The sequence below is a fragment of the Panthera uncia genome, chromosome D4, assembly GCF_023721935.1.
Source record: "Panthera uncia isolate 11264 chromosome D4, Puncia_PCG_1.0, whole genome shotgun sequence".
Lineage (NCBI taxonomy): Eukaryota > Metazoa > Chordata > Mammalia > Carnivora > Felidae > Panthera > Panthera uncia.
The window spans coordinates 54,119,620-54,147,559 of NC_064807.1; the positions used below are offsets into that span (position 1 = coordinate 54,119,620).

Sequence of the window (27,940 nt, forward strand, 5' to 3'; positions counted from 1 at the left end):
GACAAAGAAACTCCTTAACCCAAGGAACTTAGAGAGTCTAGGGTTAAAGGTACATATTAATCAAATAATCCCACAAATAAATCATCATGGTTTATCGTGCTACTTATCATTAAGAAAAGTTATGGCAAACTGGGAAACGGTATCGCATGGGGGTTTGTTATGTTCTGACAGTAGAAGAGGTTTCTCTATGGAGAGACATTTGACTTAAGTTCAAGGGATGTTCAGTTACCTAGAAAGAGGGTGGGGTAGGGACCGGGAGAGATGGTAAGGAGCTGTCCAAATGGAGGAACAGCATGTGCAAAGACAGGCAAGGAGAGGGCCTGCTCAAGGCAGGAGAGGGCACAGAGCATCTGGAAGACCACAGCAGCCAGCAAACAGGAGAGTGGCCCAGGATGACAGGGAGAGCGCACAGGGTAGGGCCTTTGGCCTTTATCCTAAGGGGACTGACATGGTAAAATCTGTACTTTATGACCACTCAAGCTGCTCTGCAGAGGGCCAGAGGGGAAGTAGAGACCAATGAGGGAGAAAGAGAGGAAGAGAGAATATGAGAGGGAGTGAGAAAGCCCACATTGTCAGGAGGCAGTATAGTGGAGATTAAGAGAATGGGCTCTAAATCAAACCATCTAGCTTTGTATCCTGGCCTTGCCACTTATGACCTTGAGAAATTACCTGAGCTCTCTGCTTCCTCACCTTTAACATGGGGAGAGTATCTGTCTGCCTCTTAGAATGTGTGAGGATTAAATAACTAATACACCCAAAGAACTCAGAACAGCATCTGGTGGACGGGAACTTCTCATTACATGTTTTGGCCCAAGGCCACAGGGCTACCGTATAAAAACAAATACTGAACTGCTGATTAAAGTGCGAGGTGGGCTGGGCAAGGTGGAGCCTCATCCACTTATGCCCCACTGCCACTGCCTTGTGCTAGGCCCCGCCTGCGCAGTCCTAAATTCCTGGGGCTTCTGGGACTCCCTCTCTGCCAAATAAGGTCAGCCTCAGAGTGGCCTGTTGGAATCCTGTCTCCTGGGCACTGTGGGAAAATCTGGGGTGACGGCAGCCGAGCCGGTTAAGAGTTCTAGCATACAGAGCCACTCTCAACCTTATTAAACATAAATTATAGCTAGAACCGCAGAAGGCTTTTGCTTCTCAAACTTCATCAAAAAAACTTGGAACATTGTTTTGCTTACTGATGATGTGTACGTACATTAACTACTTTTTAAAAAACATAACAACTTAGGGGGAAAAGGCCACAAAAAAAACAGGAACAGCCTTGAGGGAAACACTGACCTCAGAAGGGTACAATGAAACAGAAATGCCTTTGAAAGAACTCCTGAGAAGTTTACAGTTGCCTTCACTACCTGCCTCACTGTGACTCTTCTCTTTGCCCCCACTAAGCCATACTTGTGGCCTGGTTTCAAGCAGAGATTCAGTCAATACCAGCCTTAACCTACTAGAGATTTACCTGAGGACAAGGAAGTCTAAGCATCAATACAAGCCCCACCCAGAAATGGGCTTCTGAGATCTCAAGGCCCAAGGCTGGGCAGGGTCACTGGGAGGTGAGGTCAGGGTCTGTGAACCAACAATCCGGCCAGCTGTGCCAGAATTAGGTTACAATGAGGGATGTTTGGACTACCCCACGTTGCCAAACACCTGTTCTGAGCTACTCCCGACATTCCTGACTAGATGTAACCTCCTGGTGGTTCTAGGTTACATCTATAGGCTATAGAATCACAAGGGCAAAAAGGTCTCATGTATCTGAAGATGTGGGTGGCCTATAAACCCAAATAGGAGGTCTCTCCAGCCCAAAGAAAGCACCCAAAGCTCAAAAGAGCTGGGAAGACTTGGGCAGGGGAGGCCCTCTCCAGACAAGGTGGGCTGCAGGACAGCACAGCCATACAGAGACAGAATGAGAAAACAGACAGGAGCTCTACTGAAGATTGCAGACAACACTTGTTCATTGAGAACAGGTAGAGGGGCAAGAAAACAGGCAACCGGCCAATTGTCCCCAGCGGCCCTGAAGAAATCAGGTCACTTCTATTCCAGAGAGGACAGAGTGGTGGCACTGTTCTTCAAGGCAGCACATGCTCTCTTTGCCTCACCTCACTCGGCAAGAGCTAAGTTTGTGGACCGTAGCCGCTCTGTCTCCTGGCAGATGTTCTGTTCCATGGTGTCACATTCAGCTAGGAATGCCTAATACATAAATACAGGGCAGTGAGGGACCATCCCGGGCTGGCCAATCCCTGCCCATGCAAGGCTCTTTGCTTAGCCATTGTGCAGAACCCGTGGGTGACTGACTCAAAACAGGCTGTGTAGGGATGGAGCTGGCCTGGCTCTAAGGCAAGCAGGGCAGGGGCAGAGGCAGCATAGGACTAGGGTTTCTGACGACAACCCCCAGCAGGTGGTGAGGACAGGAAACCTTGCCACTGTGAATGTACAATTTCAGGGAACAGTGTTCACCTGAATAGTGTCTCCTAGAATTGTGTGATCTTCCTTCCCAGTTAGTAAATTCAAATATAATTACAGGGACATGAAAGGAGCTTTTCTCTTATGTTCTGGGCTCATGAAATACCAACCAAAAAAAAAAAAAAAAAAGTCCACACCACACATCACACTTCTATCCTACCCTACTTTGAGCAGGTAAACACACACGCAGGTAAACACATTAAACTTTGTAATCTCTGACCACACAACTCACCTGAACCCTTTTCACCAAACCCTTCCTTTTCAGTCTACTGTCTTTGAAATTTTCTGGCAGAATCTGTGGAAGAACACATTGACACATAAATAATCTCAGTAAAAATGGCATAACAACATGATAGAACACCACAGTATACCAAATGCATCTTAAGTCACCAGTGTCAATGAGACATGGATTTTCAGGAATGATTTCCCTTGGTCTGTATCTTCTCTTACATGGCTCTTCCCATGGCTCTCGCCTCTATAAAAGTTCCCTTTGTTCTCAATGTCTGGGCCATAGACACCGATCTGTAACAAAGACTTTGTTCTTTCTCTGTGTCCTATGTACAGATACTATGTCCTGGCCACACCATGAGCTCACTGTGCCTCTTCTTTACAAACCCCTCTCACTCCCCTAGAATCCCAAGCAGAGAAATTCACCCTCAAAAATGAGGCATCAGGGGCACCTGGGTGGCTCAGTCCATTAAGCGTCCAATTTCAGTTCAAGTAATGATCTCGCGGTTTCACGAGTTCTAGCCTGCATTGGGCTCTGTGCTCACAGTTCAGAGCCTGGAGCCTGCTTCGGATTCTGTGTCTCCCTGTCTCTCTGCCCCACCCCCTCTCACTCTCCGTCTCTCATTCTCAAAAAAAAATAAATAAATAAAAATTTTTTTTTAATTTTAAAAACATGAGGCATCAGGCTAGAAATACCATTACCATCCCTCTGCAGAAGGGAACATGGAGTCGATGAGCCCCAATTGTCTCATAAGAGCTACTCATGAGTCTAACTGAATTCCGTCCAGCTAATGAGCCCAGTGGAATATCAGTCACATGAATATCAGGAAAGCGAAGCCCTGTGTTTCTCTGACCATAAAATCAGAGTCCGTTTGGGTTCCAACTTTGTGAGAACTGGATGCTATTAGTATACATAAATAAAAATGACAAAAGCCTTATGTTAGTGTGATGTGAGTGACTAAAAATCAGGAACTGTCTTATCTTTTTGTGTATCCATCAAGGACTAGCAGTGTCTGACACACAGCGGGTGCTCAATATACTCATACAGTAAGAGTGCATTACTGAAAGACTGAAACTGACTGAAACATAGTCAAAGAAAACTAGTTCTTCTCAGCTGAATATTTAAAAAAATTTTTTTTAACGTTTATTTATTTTTGAGACAGAGAGAGACAGAGCATGAACGGGGGAGGGTCAGAGAGAGGGAGACACAGAATCTGAAACAGGCTCCAGGCTCTGAGCTGTCAGCACAGAACTCGACGCGGGGCTCGAACCCACGGACCATGAGATCATGACCTGAGCCCAAGTCGGACGCTTAACCGACCAAGCCACCCAGGCGCCCCATCAGCTGAATATTTACTTACCAGCGTGTCAATCTCTTCCAAGATCTTCATAAATTGTTCAATTGTGGCTTTTACTCTCCTATCAAGTTTGCAGAGAGCTTCAGCTTGCAAATCCTTGGCCAGAAAGCCCTGTGCAGGAATAATGCATTATTGCAAGGGTTCCTTGAGGCTGACAGAAAACTCCATGCCAAGACACTGATGAAGCAGCCACACCCTGAGCCTACATCCCCCCAAAAGGCTGGGCCACACCTCAGACCCACAACTTCATCTCTTGCTAAAAAACAGAAAACCTGGCCCAGGGTCACCCCATGCACTGTGATAGGCTGCAGGCCACTCTGTCTCACATGGCCCACTAGGGCTGCAAATGCCTCCCGAGTGCAGCCCCCAGTCACCAGTGTATACCCACACACAAGAGGCAGACATTAGGAACATGAGGTGTAGAGCCTGATGGGCCCAGGCTTGAATTCTGACTGCCCTTTACTGGCTTGTGATCTTGAGCAAGTTACTTAACCTATCTGAGACTTAATGTCCTCATTTTTAATATGGAGATTATGATACCTCACCCCTGAGAGTTACTATGAGGATAAAGAGGAATATATGGAGACCCTTAAAATAATTCCTGACATAGACCTGTGTAAACAAATGGCAGAATTTACATTATTTTTACTAAACTGTCTTGCTGTTTATTCACATTGCTTGGCCCAGTCACCAATTAGCTGGTGACAACAGGTGGACAGCGGGGATCTCTAAGAATGTTTATTGAAGATGCAGATTTGACCACTTGTAGTAAAGGCTTTAAACATTAACCAGCAATTCCAAGTGAGAGAATTTATGCTACCAAAGAAGTCAGAAATGCTCAAAAAAGATTTACATCCAAGGATGTTCAGAAAAGCATTAATGCATAATGATAAAATAACATTAGGTTGATGAACAATAAAGAATTGGTTGGCTAAACCATAACATATTCATATATGTGGCAACATTCTGCAAGTTTTGAAATACATGATCATTATTTTTTTAAGATTTTATTTTTGTTTTAAGTACTTTCTACACCCAACATGGGGCTCAAGAGTCACATGCTCTACCGACTAAGCCAGGCAGGCACCCCAATAAGTATGATAATTTTTAATGACATAGGAAAATGTTCAATCTTTTATCTAATAGAACAATTTACAAAGTGTACACAACATTGTATCAATTTAAGATGCAAAAATATATTCCAGTCTTTAGTATTGGTTGTCTTTTTTTTTTTAAGTTTATTTATTTTCAGAGAGAGAGAGCAAGGGAAAGAGGGGCAGAGAGAAAGGGAAAAAGAGAATCCCAAGCCAGCTCCACACTGTCAGCACATAGCCCAATGCAGGGCTCAATCTCACAAACTGTGAGATCATGACCTGAGCTGAAATCAAGAGTCAGACACTTAACTGACTGAACCCCCCAGGTGCCCCAGTATTGGTTATCTTTTGAGTCAGGGCCTTACAGGTATTAGTGCCCCTATCTTTACCTAAAAGTTCTGTACAATCAGCATGTATTACTTTTGTAATTAAAACCAAAAGATACATCTATTAATGTTATAAACTGAGGGGAGGGAGGGAAGATGTGATTTGGGGCTGTTCACAATCCTTACTTGGTCTCTGTACCCCTTCTCTAATAGAAGGAAATGAACAGGATACCATCCTCTAAGATCAAGCTCAACTTGGACCTTTTATGGCTCAACAAAATGTTCTTTGCCTTGCTAAACACATTATAACAGACTGGACTGAGAGAAGCTACCTGTTCTATTTTCAGATAATACATGATCCTGGCATGGCAGGTGCTCTCCTAGGAGCACAAATGGATGCTGGCTAGGGTTTGAAAATAACAGTGACAGTAATACTTATAAAGCACTTAGTATGTGTCAGACTCAAAGTACATCATTTTATTTTACAACTTTTGTTTTAAAGTAAGATCTATGCCCAATGTGGGGCTTGAACTCACAACCCCAAGATCAAGAGTGGCCTGCTCTACCAACTGAGCCAGTCAGGTGCCCCTCAAACTGCATCGTTTAATCCTCACACCAACCCTAAGAGGAGGGAGGTATTGTCATTAGTCTATTTTTACAGGTGAGGAACTTGAGACAAGGCAAACTTGCCCAAAGTAATAGAAAGTGTAAAGCCAGGATCTGAACCCAGGGAATCTGACTAGAGAGGCTGCCCGGTGACCACACATTTGCATCTCCACAAAGAGAGTGACCTGCTGGATTCCAGTAAACTCTTTATTCAACTCTTCCAGTTGGTCAGCTGTCTTCTCCACAGACTTCTCCAAATCTTTCAACTTCTTTAGTTCAACCTCTTCCTCTGGACTGTTCTAAAACGTTTAAAAAGAAAAAAAGAAAAAAAAAAGAAAGAAAGAAAAATAAATAAAACGTTTAAAAATAAAATGAAGTCAATAATCACCAAGAAAGGTAGCTTTTGTCTGGCAAGAAAAAAATCTGACCACAACTGGACTAAACCACTCTCCTAGAAAAAAATAGCCTTAACTCTGCTGCTTCTTGGAAAGCAAGCAGGAGGATTACACATTAGGGTTTTCTACCCACAAAGACTCTAGACTAGAGAGAAGATACTAAGTAAACATTTGGCCAGGCCCCGGACAGCTTGGGTTGGGAGGATGGAGCCAATCCAAGTGCCAGATTCAACCTAAACTTGGGGCTGATCCATAGCAGACTCCAGACTGAAACCTCAAGAGGGAACAAATTATAGTGACTACCTGTAAGGAGTCCAGAATGGTGAGACAGGTAGAATTCTACCATTCCTTTAAATGAATTCCTAAGTGTCACCCACCAACTGAGCTCTCCCACTTAATACGATGATGATGACAATGATGAATACTTTTGTTGAGCATTTCCTCCCTGCCAGGCACTAAACACTTTACCTGTATTATTATTTTAAGCCTTACCACATCCCAGTGAACAATCTAGTGTTTTTGATGATGAAACTGAGGTTTAATGTAAAGTAATCTTAGATCACACAGCCCAAAAGAGGTAGAAACGGACTTGAATGAGACTTGGCTCCATATATCCCAGGACAGCCCCAATTAGGGGTCCTATAGCTTCTTCAAACTCAACCCTTATGTTCTGCCCATTGCTCAGAACTATTCCCCTGACCCTTGAGCAAGAAACCTAGAATATTTCCCCTTCTCTCATCTAAACAATCAGTAGTCAGGGCCAGTAGCTTCCTGCTTTTACACTATCTCAAATTGATCACATTCTTCTTTGTGGGGAAATCCTAAGTGCCAATCTCTCGGCGTTCTGCAGCTGGACTTTTTTTTTTTTTTTGCCTCCACTTTGCTAATCTCTGCCCTCTCTCCATCTCTCTGAATCAGCTACCTCACACAAAATAGAAAGCTTCTTATGACCAACAATTCCAGTGTGCCACAATGCAGGGCTGGCCATAAACCTCACTCATCACCCCAGGAGCTACTGTCCTCACAAACTGGCTCTTTTCCTCTTTCAGTTCTTTATTCTGAACTTTTCTTTCTGGCCAAAGAGGGTTTTTCCCTTGTGGGAGATTTTAGTAAAAGGGGTGTTTAAAGGGAGAGAGACTGATGAAATTTGCAGAGTACTTATTTTAAAAATCTATAGGCTTATTTTAATAAAACATTCTCTTGCAAATCCCCTGCAAGTAAGTAAGTCCTGACTCAGGCCCCATTTTAACCAGATTGAGATCCCACCACCAACACAAGAGCTGTTATTGAAGCAGCATAACTGTTCCTAATTCCCAGAGTAAAAACCATAACCAACAGGAGTGGGAGGGCCTAAGAATAACAAAACTAGTAATCCTATCAAATGAATGGAACTACATGTATTTAGAGAGACCTATTTTATTAATGCAGAATCTGGGTCCCCAGTTTGGCCTTTTAAATAGAAATGTGTATAAAAGACCTTGGTCATTTGATTCTCAGGTATTCTGGCAGAAAAAGCAATTTACCTTCTTCCCAATTAACATGACTCGGCAACCATTTTGTATTCCAAGTGCTGACAATGGCTTCTCCATTTCCTTCAGAGATTTTCCTGAAAAGAGAAGTTATGCCAAGTGGTAACAATTGTACAACACTGAAAACAGATTTCAGCAAGGGTACAGGAAACAGACAAGTGTGTTCACTAATGAGAAGAGGATAAATTGGTAATAACCTTTTCAGACAGTGTCTTGACCCAGAAATTTCACTTCAGATTTTATCCTAAAGAAGTAATGGGACATGTGCCTACACAATAAGTGTTACAAGATAATCTTCAATGCAACCTTAATCATAATAGTGAGAAACTGGAAAAACAAACATTTAGGAATAGGGGATTGATTAGCTATACATCAGTACAGAAGACTTTGTAGGCATTAAACTAATTAAAAAAAAATTTTTTTTTAATGTTTTATTTATTTTTGAGAGAGAGACAGAGCATGAGCAGGGGAGGGGCAGAGAGAGAGAGAGGGAGACAGAATCTGAAGCAGGCTGCAGGCTCTGAGCTGTCAGCACAGAGTCCGACGCAGGGCTTGAACTCACAAACTGTGAGATGATGACCTGAGCCGAAGTTGGACGCTTAACCAACTGAGCCACCCAGGCGCCCCTAAAGCTAATTTTTTTAGGAAACCTGAATGCCACAATAAATGCTGATGGCTCAGCATTATAAGAAAAATGTTATAAAAACTATATAGTCAATATAATCTCAGTTTCGTCAACTAAAAACACATACATAAATAAGAACCCACACTTCAGGATGCCTGAACAAACAAACAAATAGTTGGATAGAAATATGCTGAAATGAGGGGCGCCTGGGTGGCTCAGTAGGTTAAGTGCCCAACTTTTGATCTCAGCTTCAGGTCTTGATCTCAGGGTCATGAGTTCAAGCCCTGCACTGGGATCTGAGCTGGGTGTGAAAACTACTTAAAAAAAAAAAAAAAAAAATATATATATATATGTATATGTATATATATATTATATATACACACACACACACACATATATATATATACATGTATGTATATTTTTAAAAGTAGTATACGTATACATATATGCATGTATAGATATATGTGTGTATATATGTGTATATACACATACATATATATATATATATACACACACACATACGTATGTATATATGCGTATGTGTATATATATGAGGGGTGCCTGGGTGGCTCAGCCAGTTAAATGTCCAACTTCAACTTAGGTCATGATCTCACGGTTTGTAAGTTCAAGCCCTGCATCAGGTTCTGTGCTGACAGCTCAGAACCTGGAGCCTGCTTTGGATTCTGTGTCTCCCTCTCTCTCAGCCCCTCCTCCACGTGTACTGTCTCTCAAAAATAAATAAAACATTAAAAAATTTTATTTTTAAAAAATAAAAATAATATAAGAAACATTCTGAAATATAATGAGGGGTTTTATCCAGAAGAACATAGAGCATTTTCTTTGTGCTTTCCTCCATTTTGAAATATGGTTTGTTTGTTTGTTTGTTTGTTTTTTTTGAGAGAGAAAGAGAGAGAGCAGGAGAGAAGGGCAGAGGGAGAGAGAGACTTAAGCGGGCTCCATGCTTAGTGTGGAGCCTGAGGCAGGGCTCAATCCCACAACCCTGGGATCATGACCTGAGCCAAAATCAAGACAGGGACGCTAAACCAATGGAGCCACCCAGGCACCCCTGAAACATGGATTTCTATTGCCTTTTATAATTCCATGATAAAATGTTTAAAAAATAAAAAAAGACAAGGAGTTACACTATGAAGTATAAATAAAAATGGTTCCCATCACTAAATTATTTAAGACTGGCACCAAATGGGATAAATCTAGCCCCATCAGATACCACAAATATGGGATCTCTCAGGAGATGGGGGGGAGGTATGGGAGATATGGAATAGATACGGGAGATATGGGAATAGGAGGGGGAGGTGGGTCCTGGCAGAAATCAGTATCATCTACTGGGCCTGCCATATCCAGGCCCCTAGTAAGTTTGTTCAACATCTCTGTGTCAGCACTATGCTGAGCATTGGACACAGTAGTGTCTTCCCTTAAAGTTAGTTATCCCTAACAGAGAAATCAGATGTTCAGCAACTATGAAAACAATTACTTAATAGTAACTTGCAGAAGTGGTCAGGAGAGCCACATACGCATATGATGGGAAGAGAATCTAGCTTAGCCAGGGAATACTGCCTGTGCACTTTCACCAAAAATGGTTAAGATTTCTGCCACCCTCATGGGACTTCAACTCTAACATCTGTCCAAATGTTTCAAAGTGTCCAGTATATAGAAGGGCCTCAGTAAAATACATGTCTAAGGAATGGATGACTAAACAAGCAAATAAGAATTATCCCAGTTTGAAAACTAAGAGTTACCACTAGGTAAGGCTAAGCAGTTTTAAGTAGGCCCATTAGCCATAAGGACTCAAAGCTGGAAGAGAAATGCCTACCCTTAAATATAAGTTTCTGAAAAGGCAGTGGAACCCCTGTGGCCTCCTCAACAACCTGGGCCAGGTCTTGGACAATTGGCTCACTCCAGCCCTGTTGCGGGATAACGTGAAGATCATGCTTCTCATTGCCTGGGGACAGAGAAGAGTGTTTGATGAAGAAAACTCTTTCACATAAACCAAAAAAGGGTGACACTTTATTATATTTATTTACTCAGCCTTCAAGGCCCAGTTCATTTGCCACCTACTCCAAATAGCCTGTCTGTCCCCCCATCTGCCCAGCTTTGTCTGGTAACCTTCTCAAGGATTTTTGTGTCCTCTATGATAATAACTAGCAATCTAGTGATATCAGGTAGCATTTTACACACTTAATATGCATAAAGGACTGACTAGGCTCACTTCATACATTATCTTATTTAATCCTCAGAACAACCCCATTAAGGAGGTACTACCTATTAATCCCCATTTTACAGATAAGCAAACTAAGTTCAGGACCTAAGTTAAAAGACCTGCCTATTGAGACCCAACTGTGAAGTCAGAGCTTGACTTCACATCTATCTGATTTCCAAGGGCATGCTTTTCATCACAAGCTATCTGCTTCCTGTGGCCTGACTACCCTGTACTCTACTGTACTGTTCTTGTCTCCTTTGCTGTAATGGGTAAGGAATTATTTTTCCTCCAGGTCTCTTCTACTGGGCACATCTGGGCACAAACATGGCTGGTGCTCAGCAAATAGACAATGAGTGAGTAAACTCAAACAGCAGAAAACTTCTTTTTGAACCAGAAATGCCAATTCTTTTCCAGGTATGTGCACAGTAAGGAGGTAGCCCATGTCCTGGGCATATGCCAAGCCTTGAGCCTGCACAACAGCCACATGAAGTCAGCAGGACAGGTGCTACCAATTCTACTTCACAGGGAAGAAACCAGATGCCTAGAAAAGAGACATCCCAGGGTCACTCAAAACTGAAGGATCTAGAATACTGGTCCCCAGATTCTGAGGCCCTGGGGTCTCCTCTAGTCCTGAGGAGACTTCATAGGTTCAGCTCTTGGGTGGACTTACTTTGTTTGGCTATCACCTCCAACAGTAGACAGACCCTAAGGGTTCCCAGGGCTTACGCTTGTAGCCACATCCCACTCAAACAACGGACGTAGGTTTAAACTCAGCACACACACAGGTATCCAGACACACAGCAGTCATATCCGACACGGCCAAACACAATGCTGATACAAAGACTCACAAGGACTGCCCAGGCACACACTAAGACATATAACCAGGACGACGACGTGAAGCACGTACATGGACGATGAGACAAAAGGCAAATGGCTTGAGACAAAATACACTGGCCCCTGGAAAGGTGTGCAGATACAACACCCGCACAAAAAGCCGGTCCCAAACACAAACAAGACCTCACATTTCCAGACGCTAGGACCAGCACAAGAACACACGCCTTTGGAGGACACGTGGCCAGACCCCCACCAGGCTTTGGTGGACCGGCACGGAGCCCAGCCGGCACGAAGCCCACCCGGCCGTCTGCGCTCACTGTGGGTGACGGTCACGCTGAGGCCGCCTGTCGCCATTTCCTCGCTCCCGGCCACCTCTTCGCTCCCGGCCACCTCTTCACTCCCAGCCCCCTCTTCGCTCCGGGCCACCTCTTCGCTCCGGGCCACCTCTTCGCACCGGGTCACCTCTTCGCTCCGGGCCGAGCGAGTCCGCACTTTCTTCACCCGCGGCCTGCGAGCGCCGGTGGCGGCGCCCCTGGTGGATCCGGCATGCCCGCGGGCCACACTCCGGACGGATGATCGCTGAGAGGGAGGCGGACCGCGCTCGGCCGGGGGCACCGACTGGCGCGGCTCCCGGCCCGGCCGAGGGGCGCGCCGCCGGGGACCCAGCCGCTCCCGGTCGCCTCGCGGTTTCCGCGCGCCACCGCGCTCCGCCAGACCCGCGCTAGTTGACCACCCAGCGGTGGGAGAGGAGCTTGGCGCCTCGTAACCCCGCGCGGCTGCTTCCCTGCCCCGCCCCAGCCCGGCCCGGCCCGGCCCGGCCCAGCGGGCCTACCGGCCCCGCCCCTTGGAGCAGGCCCGGTTGAATTCGGCCAAAGCAGCTTCGGCCCCACCCACTCAGCCGAGGTCCCGCCCCACTCTCTTGAAGCCACGCCCACGCCCTTCACCGAGGCCACGCCCCTGCTGACTCTCTGCACCCTCCAACCTCCGGGAGCTCTCCTTCCCCGGAAGGCCGAGCTGAAAACCCGGAAAAAGGATCGGGGAAACTGCAATAGGCACATTGCGCTTGCGCAAGGGGGGGCAGGAAGTCAAGGCGGAGGCGGAGGTGATTCTACTTCCGTTTCTAGTTTTGCTCCAGTGTTTGGGTTTTCTTCGCGGCCGACCAAGATGAACCGATTCTTCGGAAAAGCGAAACCCAAGGCTCCGCCGCCCAGCCTGACTGACTGCATTGGCACGGTGGGCACTCGACTACGCATAACTAGGCTGAGGGACTCTGACATTCCCGACCCCGCCCACCCTGGGCTCCCGGCTCCTACTCCTCCATTCCGTTCCTGGTTCCGGACACCTCGGCCCTCACCACCACACCTTCATTGCTGTTACCCAGGGTCATTCCTGACGCCACAAACCAGGGATTCCTAAGCTATCAGTGTCTCCCCCTACTTGCACCCAACTCCTTCTGAGGCCCACTGCCGTGTTTACTTGCTCTTTCCTTCTCTTCCTACCCCAACCAGCCATTAGGCCCACATCCTTCCCACTTCAGTCCTAACCTTTACCCCTCATTTATTCTCATCCCTCTCCCACATCAGGACCCTCAACGTGATATCCTGGGTCCACATATCTTTACCCCGATCCTGGATTTTAATAACAGCAAATTCAGAACTCTGGCCTCTCACATTAAGCCACCTCCCTTTATCTAAGCAAATAGCATTAGCGCTACAGCCCTGGCCTGTTTCACACACCTTCTGGTTGAGCTCCCAGCCTGACTAGTCTCCAATTATAGGGGAATGTCAACTCAACCCAGTGATTTTCAATTATTTTTCTATTCAAACACACTTGAGAGGGGTCCTGGAATATGTGAATCTGAGGGGTCGAGTATAGTTTATAAAAGCCCCCCCCCCCCCCCTGTTTCTGACTGGAAATGTCCGCCTGGTCAGGAACCACTGTTTCCCACCCTTCTTCCCTCTCCTGCCTCTTCTCATGTAAGTATATTGTGATAATTACCACTGTTTCTTTAAGGTGGACAGCAGGGCAGAATCTATTGACAAGAAGATTTCTCGACTGGATGCTGAGCTAGTGAAGTATAAGGATCAGATCAAGAAGATGAGAGAGGGTCCTGCCAAGGTAAGGGAGGTGGCAGCTGCAAAAGGCGCTGTGACAGATTAATTTGAGCACCTGTGGAAATAGGGCCCAGCAGTAAGGGCTGGTGAGAGATAGAGAAGAGATGCTCACAATCTGGTAAAGAGAAAATATGTGACAGTGTATCCTTCAGGGAGGGGAGTTTGCAGCCTGATAGGAGAGGAAGGCTGGGGTTTAGCCTGGTGGAGAGAAAGTGCTGACCACATGTCCAGAATCATGTACATGGGAATTAACATTTTCTACTGAGAAGGTGGCAGTCTGGAGAGTAGAGCTGGGACATGCTCAGAACTATGAGCCATGCTGGTCAAGTTAGGTGTGTATAATAGACTGGTTAAGGAATGGTATGCTGGGAAAAAGTCCTGAACTAGGCATCTGGAGACCAGTGTTCTATTAGTAACACCATCACTATCTACTAGCTGTGACCGTCATAAAGTCACTTAATATCTTGTTTTCCTCTTCTATTGTTAGAAACATAGATTACTATATTTAAGTGTTTGGACTGTGGATATAGAACTACCTACTTTTTTCCCATTTCTGTAACTTATTAACTATTTGAGCTAGGACAAGGTATTTAGTGTTACTGAACCTCAGTTTCTCTGTCTATAAAATGGGGATAATATACTTTATAGTGTGAGCATTTTGTGTACTCACGAAGTAATTGGTGTGACCTACATAGCACTGTTTCTCCTACATAGAAACATTATTTGTGAGATAATATCTGCTTTTCCTTCTTCATTGGAGGAACAAAAAGATTTATGAAGCAGTATAGAAAGGAAAGTGACAAGAGGCTTTTCTCAGCCATCTTAGTTGGATGGCATGGAATGAAGAGTGACCAGAGGCAGGAAAGCTCATCTGGACTTGAGATGAAAGCCTAAGCCCTGGTGGCAGTCATGAAAATGACAGGAAAGTAATCAGTTGGAAAGTAAGTTCTGAAAATCAGTAACAAGATGACTGCATGTAGAGACAACAGAGAGGAAAGGTAAGGTTGATTTAAAGATTCTTAATCTAGAGAAGTGAGGGATTGGTGGGACCATTGTTAGTTATTTCCAAGGTGAGAACAGGTTGAGGAGTTTGGGCATGTTGAGTTTGAATGGATAGCAGGATGTCCAAGTTGGGAATCTCCATAAGGCAACTGGGTATACAAAATAGGCACTATTGGGGATGGCCATGGAGATAATATGCAGTAGGAAAAGGGAATATAATTCTGTACCCTGAGATGTGGGATGCAAAGACAGATGAGTTGAGACTTAAAGACTGCTTGGGGAGTGAGGAAGAGTCCAGGAGCCACCATGTCTGCAACTTTGAAGAAGAGAGTAAGTAGATATGTAAGTCTGAGGATATGGGAGATTTCTTTTACTGTATGTGTGTTTTCTTCTTCTTTTCATTAATATCTGTTTCTCTCCCCAGAATATGGTCAAACAGAAAGCCTTGAGGGTTTTAAAGCAAAAGCGGATGTAAGTTATAAGTGTAACCTCCTTTCCTCCAGCACTGTCCATCTAGACAGAGTTTTTTGCTATGGTAGATGTTCTATATATGCGCTGTTCAGTACAGTAGCTCTTAGCCACATGTGGCTATTGAGCGCTTGAAATGTGGCTAGTGTGACCAAGGAATTGAAGTTTTAATTTTATTTAATTTTAACAATTTAGGTAGCTATATGTGGCTAAATGGCTTCTGTATTGGACTACCCAGATCTATAGGGTTCTCCCATTATGTATTTAATTAGAGTATGCCTTTTTATTTATTTATTTTTTGTAAAATTGAGGATCCTGAATATTTGTTCCCTCCCACTAGAATAGATTTAAGGGTCCTGGATTTATTTTAGGTGACTATGTCTCCATGTCTGAGCAGAAGCCAGATAGCATCTTTGATGCTTACCCTTGTGGGCTGTCCAACTGATGAGACCTTCTGCAGGATTGTAGGGGTCAGATGTAATTAGCTAATAAGGAACTAGAAAGGTTGTTGATATCTCTGTTTTTATTTTTAAAATGCCTTTTTATCAGATACCACCTTTTAGATTAGACAAAATTGGAAAAAGAAATTATAATGCCTAACATGGTAGTGAGAGTGGTAAAAACTATTCCCTTCTTAGGTAGCCTGCAGTGTTTAAGTAATACATATTCATTATACATGCTTGAAAAATACAAAAACATGAACAGAAGAAAAGAACATTTACATAGATTCCTACTATCAGAATTAACCATTTTTAGAATGATGATTTCTTAGTTTCTTTTCTCTGCTCGTGCATGCATGGTATATGTGCATATGGCTTTTTAGAAGAAAAATTGTGTATATATAGGTTGTCCTTCTCCATCATGAGCAGTTCTCTCCTTTTAAACGTTTTTTAAGAATGATATACTTTTTAACAGGCTGGTGATATTCCACCACCATTTGCCCACACCATGAATTGACCAATTTTCTGCTGGTTGGATAGTTAGATGGTTTCCTGATGTTGTATAAAGACCATAGTGACATAAGTCTTTGAAGTAGTATTATACTTTGATATAAAACTTTATTTTTAAAAAAAAGAACATATTTTGAGCACCAGGCATTATATCAGGCCAGATGGATTACCTAATCATGGATATAAGATTAGTCAAATACAATACCTATCCTCAAGGAGTTCAGTCTACTAGAAAAACAGTTTAGTTATATGTATGAAGAGCTTAAAAATAGTCTCCCCCTTTGCCCCAAGAGTTCTCCTTCTGGGAATTTATCACAAGAAATCATTTGAAACATTGTAAAGAGACATTAAATAGTATATAGTAGCATAGAAAACAGCAAAGGCTGTAATATTAAGGGGAAAATTAGTCTTATAACTAAGATACAAAGACAGAAGACTGGAGGGGTACATCATGATGCTTGTGTTAGAGTGATTAAATGGTTTTTGCCAATTTTTCTGTGTATTTAATTTTTTGTAATTTTTTTAAAGTCTATTTATTTATTTTGAGAGAGAGACAGAGCGCACATGGGGAAAGGGCAGAGAGAAAGAAGGAGAGAGAATCCCAAGCAGGCCCTGTGCCGCCAGCACAGAGCCCAACACAAGGCTCAGTCCCATGATAGTGAGATCATGACCTGAGCTTTGTGAGATCATGACCTGAGCTGAAACCAAGATTCGGACGCTAAACTGAGCCACCCAGATGCCCCTAAAGTTTTTTGTTTTTTTTTAAAGGAAATACTTATATAGTGTTAGAGATACTTTCTTCCAGAGGATTTCTGTCTGGCTCACATTTACCATTCTTAATTGATTCTGAAAAGGTATGAGCAGCAGCGGGACAATCTCGCCCAACAGTCATTTAACATGGAACAAGCCAATTACACCATCCAGTCATTGAAGGACACCAAGACCACGGTACTTCCATAGCACCTTTTCCCATGATTTTTTTTTTTAACTGTTGTGTTCTTTTCCCATAGTATTTAAAAGACCATTTCACTAGCATGGCTTTTTAAAACATGGTGTTCTCTCTTACCCTTTTTTAGGTTGATGCTATGAAACTGGGAGTAAAGGAAATGAAGAAAGCATACAAGCAAGTGAAAATTGACCAGATTGAGGTGAGATGTATGCTAGTTTCTGTAAGAATGTAGTATAGTAGATTTGGAAAGAATCCAAATGAATGTGAATGTAATGGGAAGAACACAGAAGACAGATTGAATCTTGGGCTTGCCATTTACTAATAGAGTAACTTTGGGGTAGGGTACCAAATGTGTCTGTTTCCTTGTTAACACCAGGATCCTAATGCCATATACAGTTATTATGAGGATGAAATAAATGAGCTGGTGTGTCTACATACATAATATCTAGAATATAATAGGCACTCAGTAAATAAGCCCCCAGTTTCCTGTTACTTCTGACTCACTTAATGATTTTGAGTCTGTTTCCACAATTGTAAAGTAGTGATGTTGCTGTCCATCCCCCAGGATGGTCACAAGTGTTAATGAGGCTATATAAGTCAGGTGCTTAACACACTTTCTGGAGTAGAGCTGGTTCCTTTTGCTAGTAACTCTCTTTAGATTTTTAACAATAATGTCATTAGGCTCTTAAAATTAACATGTCTTTTGAGATCGTGCTTTGGCTGGGAGGTGAGCCCTAAGCACTCCTCTCACTTCTTTCAGGGGAACAGCCCAGATGGCAAGTAGGGATAGCAGAGGGAGTGAGTGGTGACTGACCAGAGGAAAGAGGCTACCTTTCTGCAAGTACAGTGGTGGTCTTTACTTCTATCCCTGAGTAGAATGTCTCTTTGTATGAGAGCAGGGACATGATTTTTTCACTGTTATATCCCATACCTGGAACAATGCCTGGCTGTAGTTGGTGTTCAGAAAGTTTCTATGATTGCTGAGCAAATGAACAAGAGACTATTAAAGGAGCTAAAGCAGTTGCCCGATTCAAGCAATATTTGTTGGTTGAGTACTTACTGACTTCCTGGCATCTTGCTACATCTGAAGAGGTATTCTCTGAGAGTGCTGATCTACAGTACAAGTAAGGACATTCCTCCTCTTTTTTCAAGCACCCCTCCTTACACTGCCTGTGGCTTTCTCTCTAATCCTCCACCAGTCTCTGCTTACAGAGTTAAGCTCAGTGAAATCTTCCCAGACATTTACTAAGAAAAGTGTTCCATGTATGTTTGTCTTATTTGTACAATGCTATTTGGTAATATAATGCAGTTGAATTTTATTTTCTGTTTACAGGGTTCCTTATGTTTTAATGAGAGCTCTTTACTATAAACAAAATAGAAACTGGAATTTTTCTGTTGTTGTTTTTGTTTTGTTTTCTGTTTTATTTTGTCTCTCCATCTTTTACTTGTAGTTGCCTGTCTCGTTCCCTATCTAATTATCCTTTTCCTGTCTCCTAGTAGATTTGCCCACATGGCAGGTAGAGAACTCCTTTCTCTCCCTTTTGGTGTGTGCCTCTGTCTGTGTCTGTCTCTGGCTGGACTATATATTTTGAATTCCATTTGTTTTCCTAAAATACTTTATAAAACATTTTCACTGTTTGATAGCTCTCACTCATTCTTTAGTATTTTACCCATGTGTATGTATGTTCCTCTGTTTCTAGCCTTCCTATTTTTCAGTTTCTGCATGTCAAGTCTAGTGCTTATATTTGTATTATTTTTGTGTTGCTTATCCAATATTAAGCCTGTTAATTCTTTGTGTGCTAATTAGTGTGTGTGTGTCTTTCATAAAGTCTATTGCTAGGAATCCTATTCATAAATGACTTGAGGAGACTTGTGTTGATATGTGATAGCATGGCAGAGCTTGACCTAACTACTTACTCTGTGTTTTCACTCTTTTTAATTTCAGCCAGCGCTTCTCTGTACAGCAGAATGTTACATGTGTACAGCATAGTAGTTTGGCACTTGAAAATACAGCATAGTGCTTTCTTTTTTTAAAATTTTTTTTTTCAACGTTTTTTATTTATTTTTGGGACAGAGAGAGACAGAGCATGAACGGGGGAGGGGCAGAGAGAGAGGGAGACACAGAATCGGAAACAGGCTCCAGGCTCCGAGCCATCAGCCCAGAGCCCGACGTGGGGCTCGAACTCACAGACCGCGAGATCGTGACCTGGCTGAAGTCGGACGCTTAACCGACTGCGCCACCCAGGCGCCCCTAGTGCTTTCTTTTTTAAAAAAGTTTTTTTGGGGCACTTGGGTGGTTCAGCCAGTTGAACGTCCAACTATTAATTTTGGCTTAGGTCATGATCATGCTCTTTCTCTCTCTCTCTCTCTCTCTCTCTCTCTCTCTCAAATAAATAAATATTTTAAAAAATTTTTTTAAGTGTTTTTCATTTTACTGTCTCCCTCACCTTTTTTTTTTTTTTTTTTTTAATGTTTATTTATTTTTGAGAGATAGAGACTGCATGAGCAGGGGAGGGGCAGAGAGAGAGACATAGAACATGAAGCAGGCTCCAGGCTCTGAGCTGTCAGCACAGAGCCTGACGCGGGGCTTGAACTCACAAACTGTGAGATCATGACCTGAGCCGAAGTCAGACGCTTAACCAATGGAGCCACCCAGGTGCCCTGTCACCTTTTTTTTCTTTTAATGTTTATGAGAGAGAGAGAGAGAGAGAGAGAGAGTGAGCAAGCACAAGCAGGGGAGGGACAGAGAGAGAGGGAGACACCAAATCTGAAGCGGGCTCCAGTCTCTGAGCTCTGAGCTCAGAGCCCAACACAGGGCTCGAACCCATGAACCCCAAGATCATGAGCTGAGCTGAAGTCGGACACCTAACCTACTGAGGCACCCAGGTGCCCCTGTCTCCCTCACCTTTAAATGGAAAAACAAACCTCCAATTTGTGGGCCAAGAGGAGTTTTTCAAATGTTTTGCATTGCTTTAAAAATTCTGAAGGATAGGGGTGCCTGGGTGGCTCAGTTGGTTGTGTCCAACTTCAGCTCAGGTCATGATCTCGTGGTTTGTGGGTTCGAGCCCCGCATCAGGCTCTGTGCTGACGGCTCGGAGCTGGGACCCTGCTTTGGATTCTGTGTGTGTGTGTCTGTGTGTCTGTGTGTCTGTGTGTCTGTCTGTCTGTCTCTCTCTGCCCCTCCCCCACTCACTCTGTCTCTCTCAAAAATAAATAAACATTAAAACAAATTTAAAAAAATTCTGAAGGATAAATGGTGCTGGTTTGGACTTTCTGCATTATCAACAATACTCTCTTTCCTCTCTGTGGAATTTTCAGCATATAACGAGCATATTGTTGCTCTGCACATCCTTAACACAATGGAAGATATATAGTATTAAGTGCTTAGTGTTTTACATGTATTACTGTGATAAATCCTTTAATAATCCTATGAGGTATGCCTATTAATAATCTTATTTTATGGACAAGGACATTAAGGCTTAGAGGCTTTATTTCTCATTGAGTAAGGCAAGATTTGAGCTTCAGAGTCTGTGCTCCTAGCCATTATATTAGCTGCCCTTTATTATGCTGTAGCACTTCTCAGATTGCTTTTTACATTATTCCTGGCTTTGTAGTCTTCTAGCTAATCACAGGTAGATCATTCACAGATGACTTATGCTCTCAGTCAATTATTTTCACCAGCCTGGTCTCGGATATCAAGCCTATCCTGATTCCATTTCTGTTTCTCCATCCAGGGTTGGCTCAGTACAACTTTTTGTACCACCCAGTTGTTTCCACTGTTGTCTTTTTTCCCTACACAGTATAGTCCATCTTTGGCTGACTTAAGAAGATTAATTTGCTTGTCTCTATTACCTCCTTTTCTCCATAAACTAGAAAAATGTTGATAGTGTGGAGGCTGAATTTAGTGTTTTAGGTAAACTTTCTGTAATGACAGACTAATGGGCATCTGTTCTTGCAGTAGGACTTTGGACTTCCCTGAAGCACCTTAAATTCAAATGCAAGATCACCAATTTAATTCTTTTCTTTTTTTTTAATTTTTTACATTTATTTATTTTTGAGAGAGTGAGACAAAGTGAGAGTGGGGGAGGGGCAGAGAGAGAGGGAGATACAGGGTCGGAAGCAGGCTCCAGGCTCTGAGCTGTCAGCACAGAGCCCGATGTGGGGCTCGAACCCACAGACTGTGAGATCATGACCTCAGCTGAAGTCAGACGCTCAACCGACCGAGCCACCCAGGCGCCCCTCTTTTCTTTTTTTTTAAGGTTTTTTTTTTTTCAGTTATCTTTACACCTAGCATGGGGCTCAAGCCCATGACCCCAAGATCAAGAGTCACATGCTCTTCAGACTGAACCAGCCAGGTGCCCCAATTTAATTCTTCCTTAATTTTGAGTTTACATTTTATCACCAAAAAGGAGGATTATGTGGCCATTGGCATTCACGGTTATTGTTATGGGACTCTTCAGTTTTGTGATTTTTAAATAATTCATTAAGCTCTTTTATACTTTTAATTGGAAGGGGCATTCAGGAGTTATTCAGACCTGTACTTTACAGGAGCACCTGGTCAGTTGTTGACTAAAAGCAGTCAGTAGGCAAGGACTGAGTTAAGGGTAGGGAACTAACAATTGTTGAAAACTGGTATGTGCTCACCATTTTGCATACGTTATCTTTTTAAAAATCGCTTGCTGGGGCGCCTGGGTGGCTCAGTCAGTTGGGCGGCCGACTTCGACTCAGGTCATGATCTCGCGGTCAGTGAGTTCAAGCCCCGCGTCGGGCTCTGGGCTGACAGCTCAGAGCCTGGAGCCTGTTTCAGATTCTGTGTCTCCCTCTCTCTGACCCTCCCCTGTTCATGCTCTGTCTCTCTCTGTCTCTCTCTGTCTCAAAAATAAACGTTAAAAAATTTAAAAAATAAATAAATAAATAAATAAATAAAAATCACTTGCTTCTGAGATTCAGAGGAGAGAGTGGAGTGAGGGTTAGTTAGAGGAAAATAGTAAAAAATTAATGAAAACTGTCATATACAAGGATTTGTATTGTCATTCTACAAGGATTTACAAGACCAGCTAGAAGATATGATGGAAGATGCCAGTGAAATCCAAGAAGCACTGAGCCGTAGTTATGGCACCCCAGAATTAGACGAAGATGACCTGGAAGCAGGTATGTTATGGGAAAAGCAGTTGGGAAAAAAAAGTTTTAGAGTCTGAAAGGAGCAACTTCCTGGGACCTTTTCCCAAATGCTAGAGAAAATTCCAGTGAAGGTTCTGTGAGAGTTAGTTTATGGTACGGCCTCTGGGCAAAGAGCTTATGAAGCTGGCATGTCAGATGTGCATGATCCACTAACAACTCTTGGACAGATAAGCTCTGGAGGAAAATATGGGCAAAAGTGTCTGCTGACCTGGTGCTTGGTATCTAAGCACTGCGTTTCCCTGCCATTTTCCTTTTGATTTTGCTCTCCCTATTTTTGGAGTCCTCTCCCTCAGAACAACAAAGCAGATCAAGAAACAGTCACTGGCAAGTACTTCGTGTGCATCTACCATAGGCCAGGTACTATGTTAGGTGCTAGGAATTCAACATTGAAGAAGGCAAATATGGTCCCTGCATTTATGAAGCTTCCATCACCAGGGGTAAGAAACTTACTTCAAGTGATTAATTACAAGAGCACAAACTGTTGGGAAGGAGAAGTGTGGGGTACCATGGAGCACATAGCTGGGGAATCTATCCTAGTTGGGAGTGGGCACAGGCATGGGTCCTGAAGGATGAGCAGGGGATAATAGGAAAAAAATGGGAGGGGTTGTTGCCTGGCCTCAGGGAGAGGAGCCTTTGCCCAAAGAAATGAAAACACTAATTTGAAAAAAATACGTGCACCTTTATATTTCTTGCAGCACTACTTTTAATAGCCAAGATATGGAAGCAGTCCCAAGTGTCCATCCATAGATGAATGGATAAAGATGTAGATACACACACACACACACACACAATGGAATATTACCATCAAAAAGAGTGAAATCTTAGCATTTGCAACAATATGGATGGAACTAGAGGGTATTATGCTAAGTGAAATAAGTCAGAGAAAGACAAATACCATATGATTTCACTTATATGTGGAATTTAAGAAACAAAACCAAGGGGCGCCTGGGAGGCTCAGTCGGTTAAGCGGCCGACTTCGGCTCAGGTCATGATCTTGGAGTCCGTGAGTTCGAGCCCCGTGTCACGCTCTGTGCTGACAGCTCAGAGCCTGGAGCCTGTTTCAGATTCTGTGTCTCCGTCTCTCTCTGACCCTCCCCCGTTCATGCTCTGTCTCTCTCTGTCTCAAAAATAAATAAACATTAAAAAAAAAAATTAAAAAAAAAAAAAAAAAGAAACAAAACCAAGAAAAAAGAGATAAAGAAACAGACTATTAACTATAGAGAACAAACTGCTAGAGGGGAGGTAGGTGGGGGACAGGCAAAATTGGTGATGGGAGTAAGAGTACATTTATCATGATGAGCCTGAGTAATGTACAGAATTGTTGAATTACTATATTGTACACCTGAAGTGAATATAACACTGTGTGTTAATTATACTGGAATTTAAAAGATAAATAAAATTTTAAAGAAAAGATGATAGCGACTAAGGTGATAGTAGCAGAAACAGAAAAGTGGATGTGGAAGGAGGGGAGGTCAAGAATGTTTGTCGGGGGCACCTGGGCAGCGCAGTCAGTTAAGTGTCTGACTCTTGATCTCGGCTCAGGTCATGATCTTGCGGTTTGTGAGATCCAGCCCCGCATCAGGCCTTGAACTGATGGTGTGGAACCTGCTTGAGATTCTGTCTCTCCGTCTCTCTGCCCCTCCCCCACTTCTCTCTCTCTCAAAATAAATAAATAAAACATTAAAAAAAAATGTCAGTGTCTAGCATGAGTAACTAGGTAGATGGCAGAACCACCTCACACAGGATTTTCTGTCACATGATTCCCATCTCAGTTCTTCTCCTCTTCTTCTCCTCCTCTCTCTCCCCCCTCCCTTCCTCTCACCCCCTCCCTTCTTTCTCCCATTCTGTTTTTGCCTAGAACCTTTTTTTTTTCACATTCATTTCTTTATTTTATTTCCCATCCTGAGTTTCCTGCTATGTCTCTATCTGCTATTGTCATTCTTCCTGGTCACTTCCAACTCACTTTACCATAGACATATTTTTAAAGCTTGATTTCATGTGATGGTCACTCAGTATGCAACAGTTTCATGCCTTTCACTGCCTTCTCTCAAGCTCATCAATAACTGAGAGAGAATTTTTTGCATTTGTTATTGTCCAGATTTTCTAATTTGAATTGGCCAACTGATAGCTATATATAGACTCTTCTCACGAAGACTAGGGCTTTGTAAACCTGTGGGGAATGGTTGTTTTGTTTTACTTTGATTTGTGTTTTTCATAGATTCTACCACATCAGTTCCCTTGAAAATTTCTTAAGATGGTCATCTTTTATTTTGAAAATAGAGATTAATAATCCTTTCCCCCCAGGCACCTGGGTGGCTCAGTCCATTGAGTCCAACTTTGGCTCCAGTCATGATCTCACAGTTCTTGAATTTGAGCCCCTCATTGGGCTCACTACTGTCAGCTCACAGCCTGCTTCAAATCCTCTGTCCCTTTCTCTCTGCCCCTCCCCTGCTTGTATTCTGTCAAAAATAAATATTTTTTAAAAATTAAAAATCCTTTTCCCTTTGTTTTGAAATTCATGTCTCATAATAATTTGGCTAACTTTCTTAACATTAGCTGCCAGTTTTCTTGCATAACTGTTTTTGAAGTGTCAACTGTTTCAATCTCAGAGTTGGATGCACTGGGTGACGAGCTTCTGGCTGATGAAGACAGTTCTTACTTGGATGAAGCGGCATCTGCACCTGCAATTCCAGAAGGCGTTCCCACTGACACAAAGAATAAGGTGAAAGCTTTTTCTCTTTATGTTTGCTATGCAAAATGGTTAAGGTTTTTTGCTTGATCCCAATTTGGGAATCTACAAGGTAGTCTTAAGTTTGAACGGGGAAAGACCGTGCTAGTCATTATTTTGGGACCCCTTGAAAGTCTAGTTTTCTTGGGGCGCCTGGGTGGCGCAGTCGGTTAAGCGTCCGACTTCAGCCAGGTCACGATCTCGCGGTCCGTGAGTTCGAGCCCCGCGTCAGGCTCTGGGCTGATGGCTCGGAGCCTGGAGCCTGTTTCCGATTCTGTGTCTCCCTCTCTCTCTGCCCCTCCCCCGTTCATGCTCTGTCTCTCTCTGTCCCAAAAATAAATAAAAAACGTTGAAAAAAAATTTTAAAAAAAAGAAAGTCTAGTTTTCTTGCATTGGACTGTGGACAGGCTGTGTACGTAGTGTCACTGAGGCCCAGGAATTACCCTTGTGAGCTTGCACTGGGTGCCATTTCTAGGTTTCAGACAGTATTTCCTGGAAAAGCATTACCAACACATTCATGAACCATGCTGGGCAGCAGTGTGAAAGAAAGTTCTATCTTCCATACACACTGCTTAATTGTAGGGTGGACTTTTTTTTTTCTTTTTGAGCAGCAGGCAAAAGTTTATTAGAGTCTAAAATCAGAAAGGAAGAATAGTATGAAAGCTCTCTTTACAGAGAGAGTATATTCAAAAGGGAATGCTCCAGGTGGATTTTTTTAAATAGGGATTAATAATTTAAGTATAAAACTTAATGTTGAAAGTTTCTCACTAACAAGGTAAAGAATCAGGACACCTGGGTTTAAGTCTCAGTCCTGCCACTAACTCCCTATGAGACCTTGACAAATCACTTAATTGTTGTGAACTTTTCTGATCCTTACATCTGTAAAATGCAGATAATTACAATTATCTTACATAATTGTTGTGTAGAACAAGTTAGATCTTGTATGTAAAAGGACTTCGCACTGAAAGCCCCGTCCAAAGCTATACAGTTGTCATTATTATAAACAGATAAAATTTTGTTGCTTATGAAATCCTGTTCACTCCATCTTAGTTCCTGGTGTAATGTGTCATTTTTTTCTCTTGCCATTTTTTCTGTTTGCCTTATCTCCTTGGTGTTTGCTTTATCTCCCAATGTGCACGTTCAGTGTGCACAGTCCTTGAGTGAGAGCCAGTTTCAGCTCTGCCTTTGTTTACTGTATGACTTGGAGCAAATTAGAAATTCTTATTTTCTCTCAGAACCTTATCAGTTTTTCCTGCATGTGAAATGTGGGGAGCAAAAGGTGGGAAGTAGATCATTTCCAAGGTCCCTTATAGCTAATTTCTATGAATGTGCATCTTCCCCCTACCATACCCTCCCTTCTTCCTTGAGTCTAGAGTAATCTTACTTTTCTCTACTGCTCATTCCACCCCACCCCTGTCTCTGGTCATTTCAGGGTTCCAGGTTTATAGGTTGCTTTTTCTCAGCTTACCTAAAATTATTTTTTTTTAATTTTTTTAAGTTTATTCATTTCGAGAGGGACAGTGTGAGCAGGAGGGGGCAGAGAGAGAGAGGGAGAGAGAGAGAATCCCAAGGAGATTCTGCACTGTCAGCGCAGAGCCCAAAACAGGGCTCAAACTCATGAAATACGAAATCATGACCTGAGCCAAAACCAAGAGTCAGCCGTTTAACCGACTGAGCCATCCAGGCACCCCTGAAATAATTTTTTTTTAATCTTTTATTTATTTTTGAGAGAGAGTACATGTGTAAGCAAGGAGGGGCGGGGGGTACAGAGGATCCAAAGCAGGCTCTGCACTGACAGCAGTGAGCCTGACAGCCAGTGAGCAGGGCTTACTCATGAACCATGAGATCATGACCTGAGTTGAAGTCACTCAACCGATTGAGCCACCCCGTTGCCCCTACCTGAAATGATTTTTATTAACGCTACCACCACAGCTTACCTTTTCAGTACCCTGAAGCATCTATGTTATTTCTACTTTTAGAAGGTCACAGATTCCTGTGTTAAATGTGCCGTTGAGATATGGTTTCTTAATGGATAGTAGTATTGCTGTCTCTAAGTTTGTAGAAAAGTATGATATGGAAATAACTGCCTGTCCTGGGGCACTGCTCCTTTAAGGATTGGGAAGCTACAAAAGATAATGGTTCATTTTAGAAATCAGAGTGAGAGGCGCCTGGGTGGCTCAGTGGGTTGAATGGCCGGCTTCAGCTCAGGTCATGATCTCGCAGTCTGTGAGTTCGAGCCCCGCATCGGGCTCTGTGCTGACCGCTCAGAGCCTGGAGCCTGTTTCAGATTCTGTGTCTCCCTCTCTCTGCCCCTTCCCCATTCATGCTCTGTCTCTCTCTGTCTCAAAAATAAATAAACGTTAAAAAAAAAAAATTAAAAAAAAAAAAAAGACATCAGAGTGAAAATGGGAATCTGGAGGCAAGGACTGACTCCTCATCCTTTCCACCCAGACCCTTCCTAGTTTACTCGTAAGTGTCTCTTGCTCTTTCACTCTTCCTTTGTGCTGCAAAGAACCACCCTGAGCTTTTCCAGTCTTTTCTTATCTTATCACTACACCCTTTATCTTTCATGAAAATGCTTTCTAATCTTCTCAGTGGGATTTTGGTGTTCACTGATTAAACACTGGGAAATGAATTTTGACTACTGAATACTTGTGATCATTTGTTTTATCAACTGAAAAACAGTGGCACTACACATTGCTTTCTTTTCACAGGATGGAGTCCTGGTGGATGAATTTGGATTACCACAGATCCCTGCTTCATAGACTTGCATCATTCAAATACATCGTGTAAAATAAACACATATTGTGGGACTAGGAAATATTTATCTTTCCGAATTTACCATAACAGATTTATGTTTCTTTCCTTTCTT

General features: G+C 42.9%; 2 protein-coding genes across 2 annotated transcripts; one reads left to right on the forward strand and one right to left on the reverse strand.

Moving 5' to 3' along the window:
- Positions 1 to 1,931: 1,931 nt before the first annotated feature.
- BAG1 (BAG cochaperone 1) lies at positions 1,932 to 12,734 on the reverse strand. The gene is made up of 8 exons (XM_049628002.1): positions 12,567 to 12,734; positions 11,994 to 12,504; positions 10,456 to 10,584; positions 7,994 to 8,076; positions 6,261 to 6,374; positions 4,053 to 4,160; positions 2,696 to 2,758; positions 1,932 to 2,190 (listed from the first exon to the last, which is right to left on the reverse strand). The coding sequence occupies exons 1-8, from the start codon at positions 12,732 to 12,734 to the stop codon at positions 2,101 to 2,103; spliced, it is 1,266 nt and encodes a 421-aa protein (XP_049483959.1). The 3' UTR covers positions 1,932 to 2,100.
- On the forward strand, positions 12,596 to 27,889 carry CHMP5 (charged multivesicular body protein 5). The gene is made up of 8 exons (XM_049624988.1): positions 12,596 to 12,909; positions 13,690 to 13,794; positions 15,217 to 15,263; positions 17,065 to 17,158; positions 17,287 to 17,358; positions 22,202 to 22,310; positions 24,950 to 25,062; positions 27,783 to 27,889. The coding sequence occupies exons 1-8, from the start codon at positions 12,841 to 12,843 to the stop codon at positions 27,831 to 27,833; spliced, it is 660 nt and encodes a 219-aa protein (XP_049480945.1). The 5' UTR covers positions 12,596 to 12,840; the 3' UTR covers positions 27,834 to 27,889.
- The last annotated feature ends 51 nt before the right edge of the window (positions 27,890 to 27,940 follow it).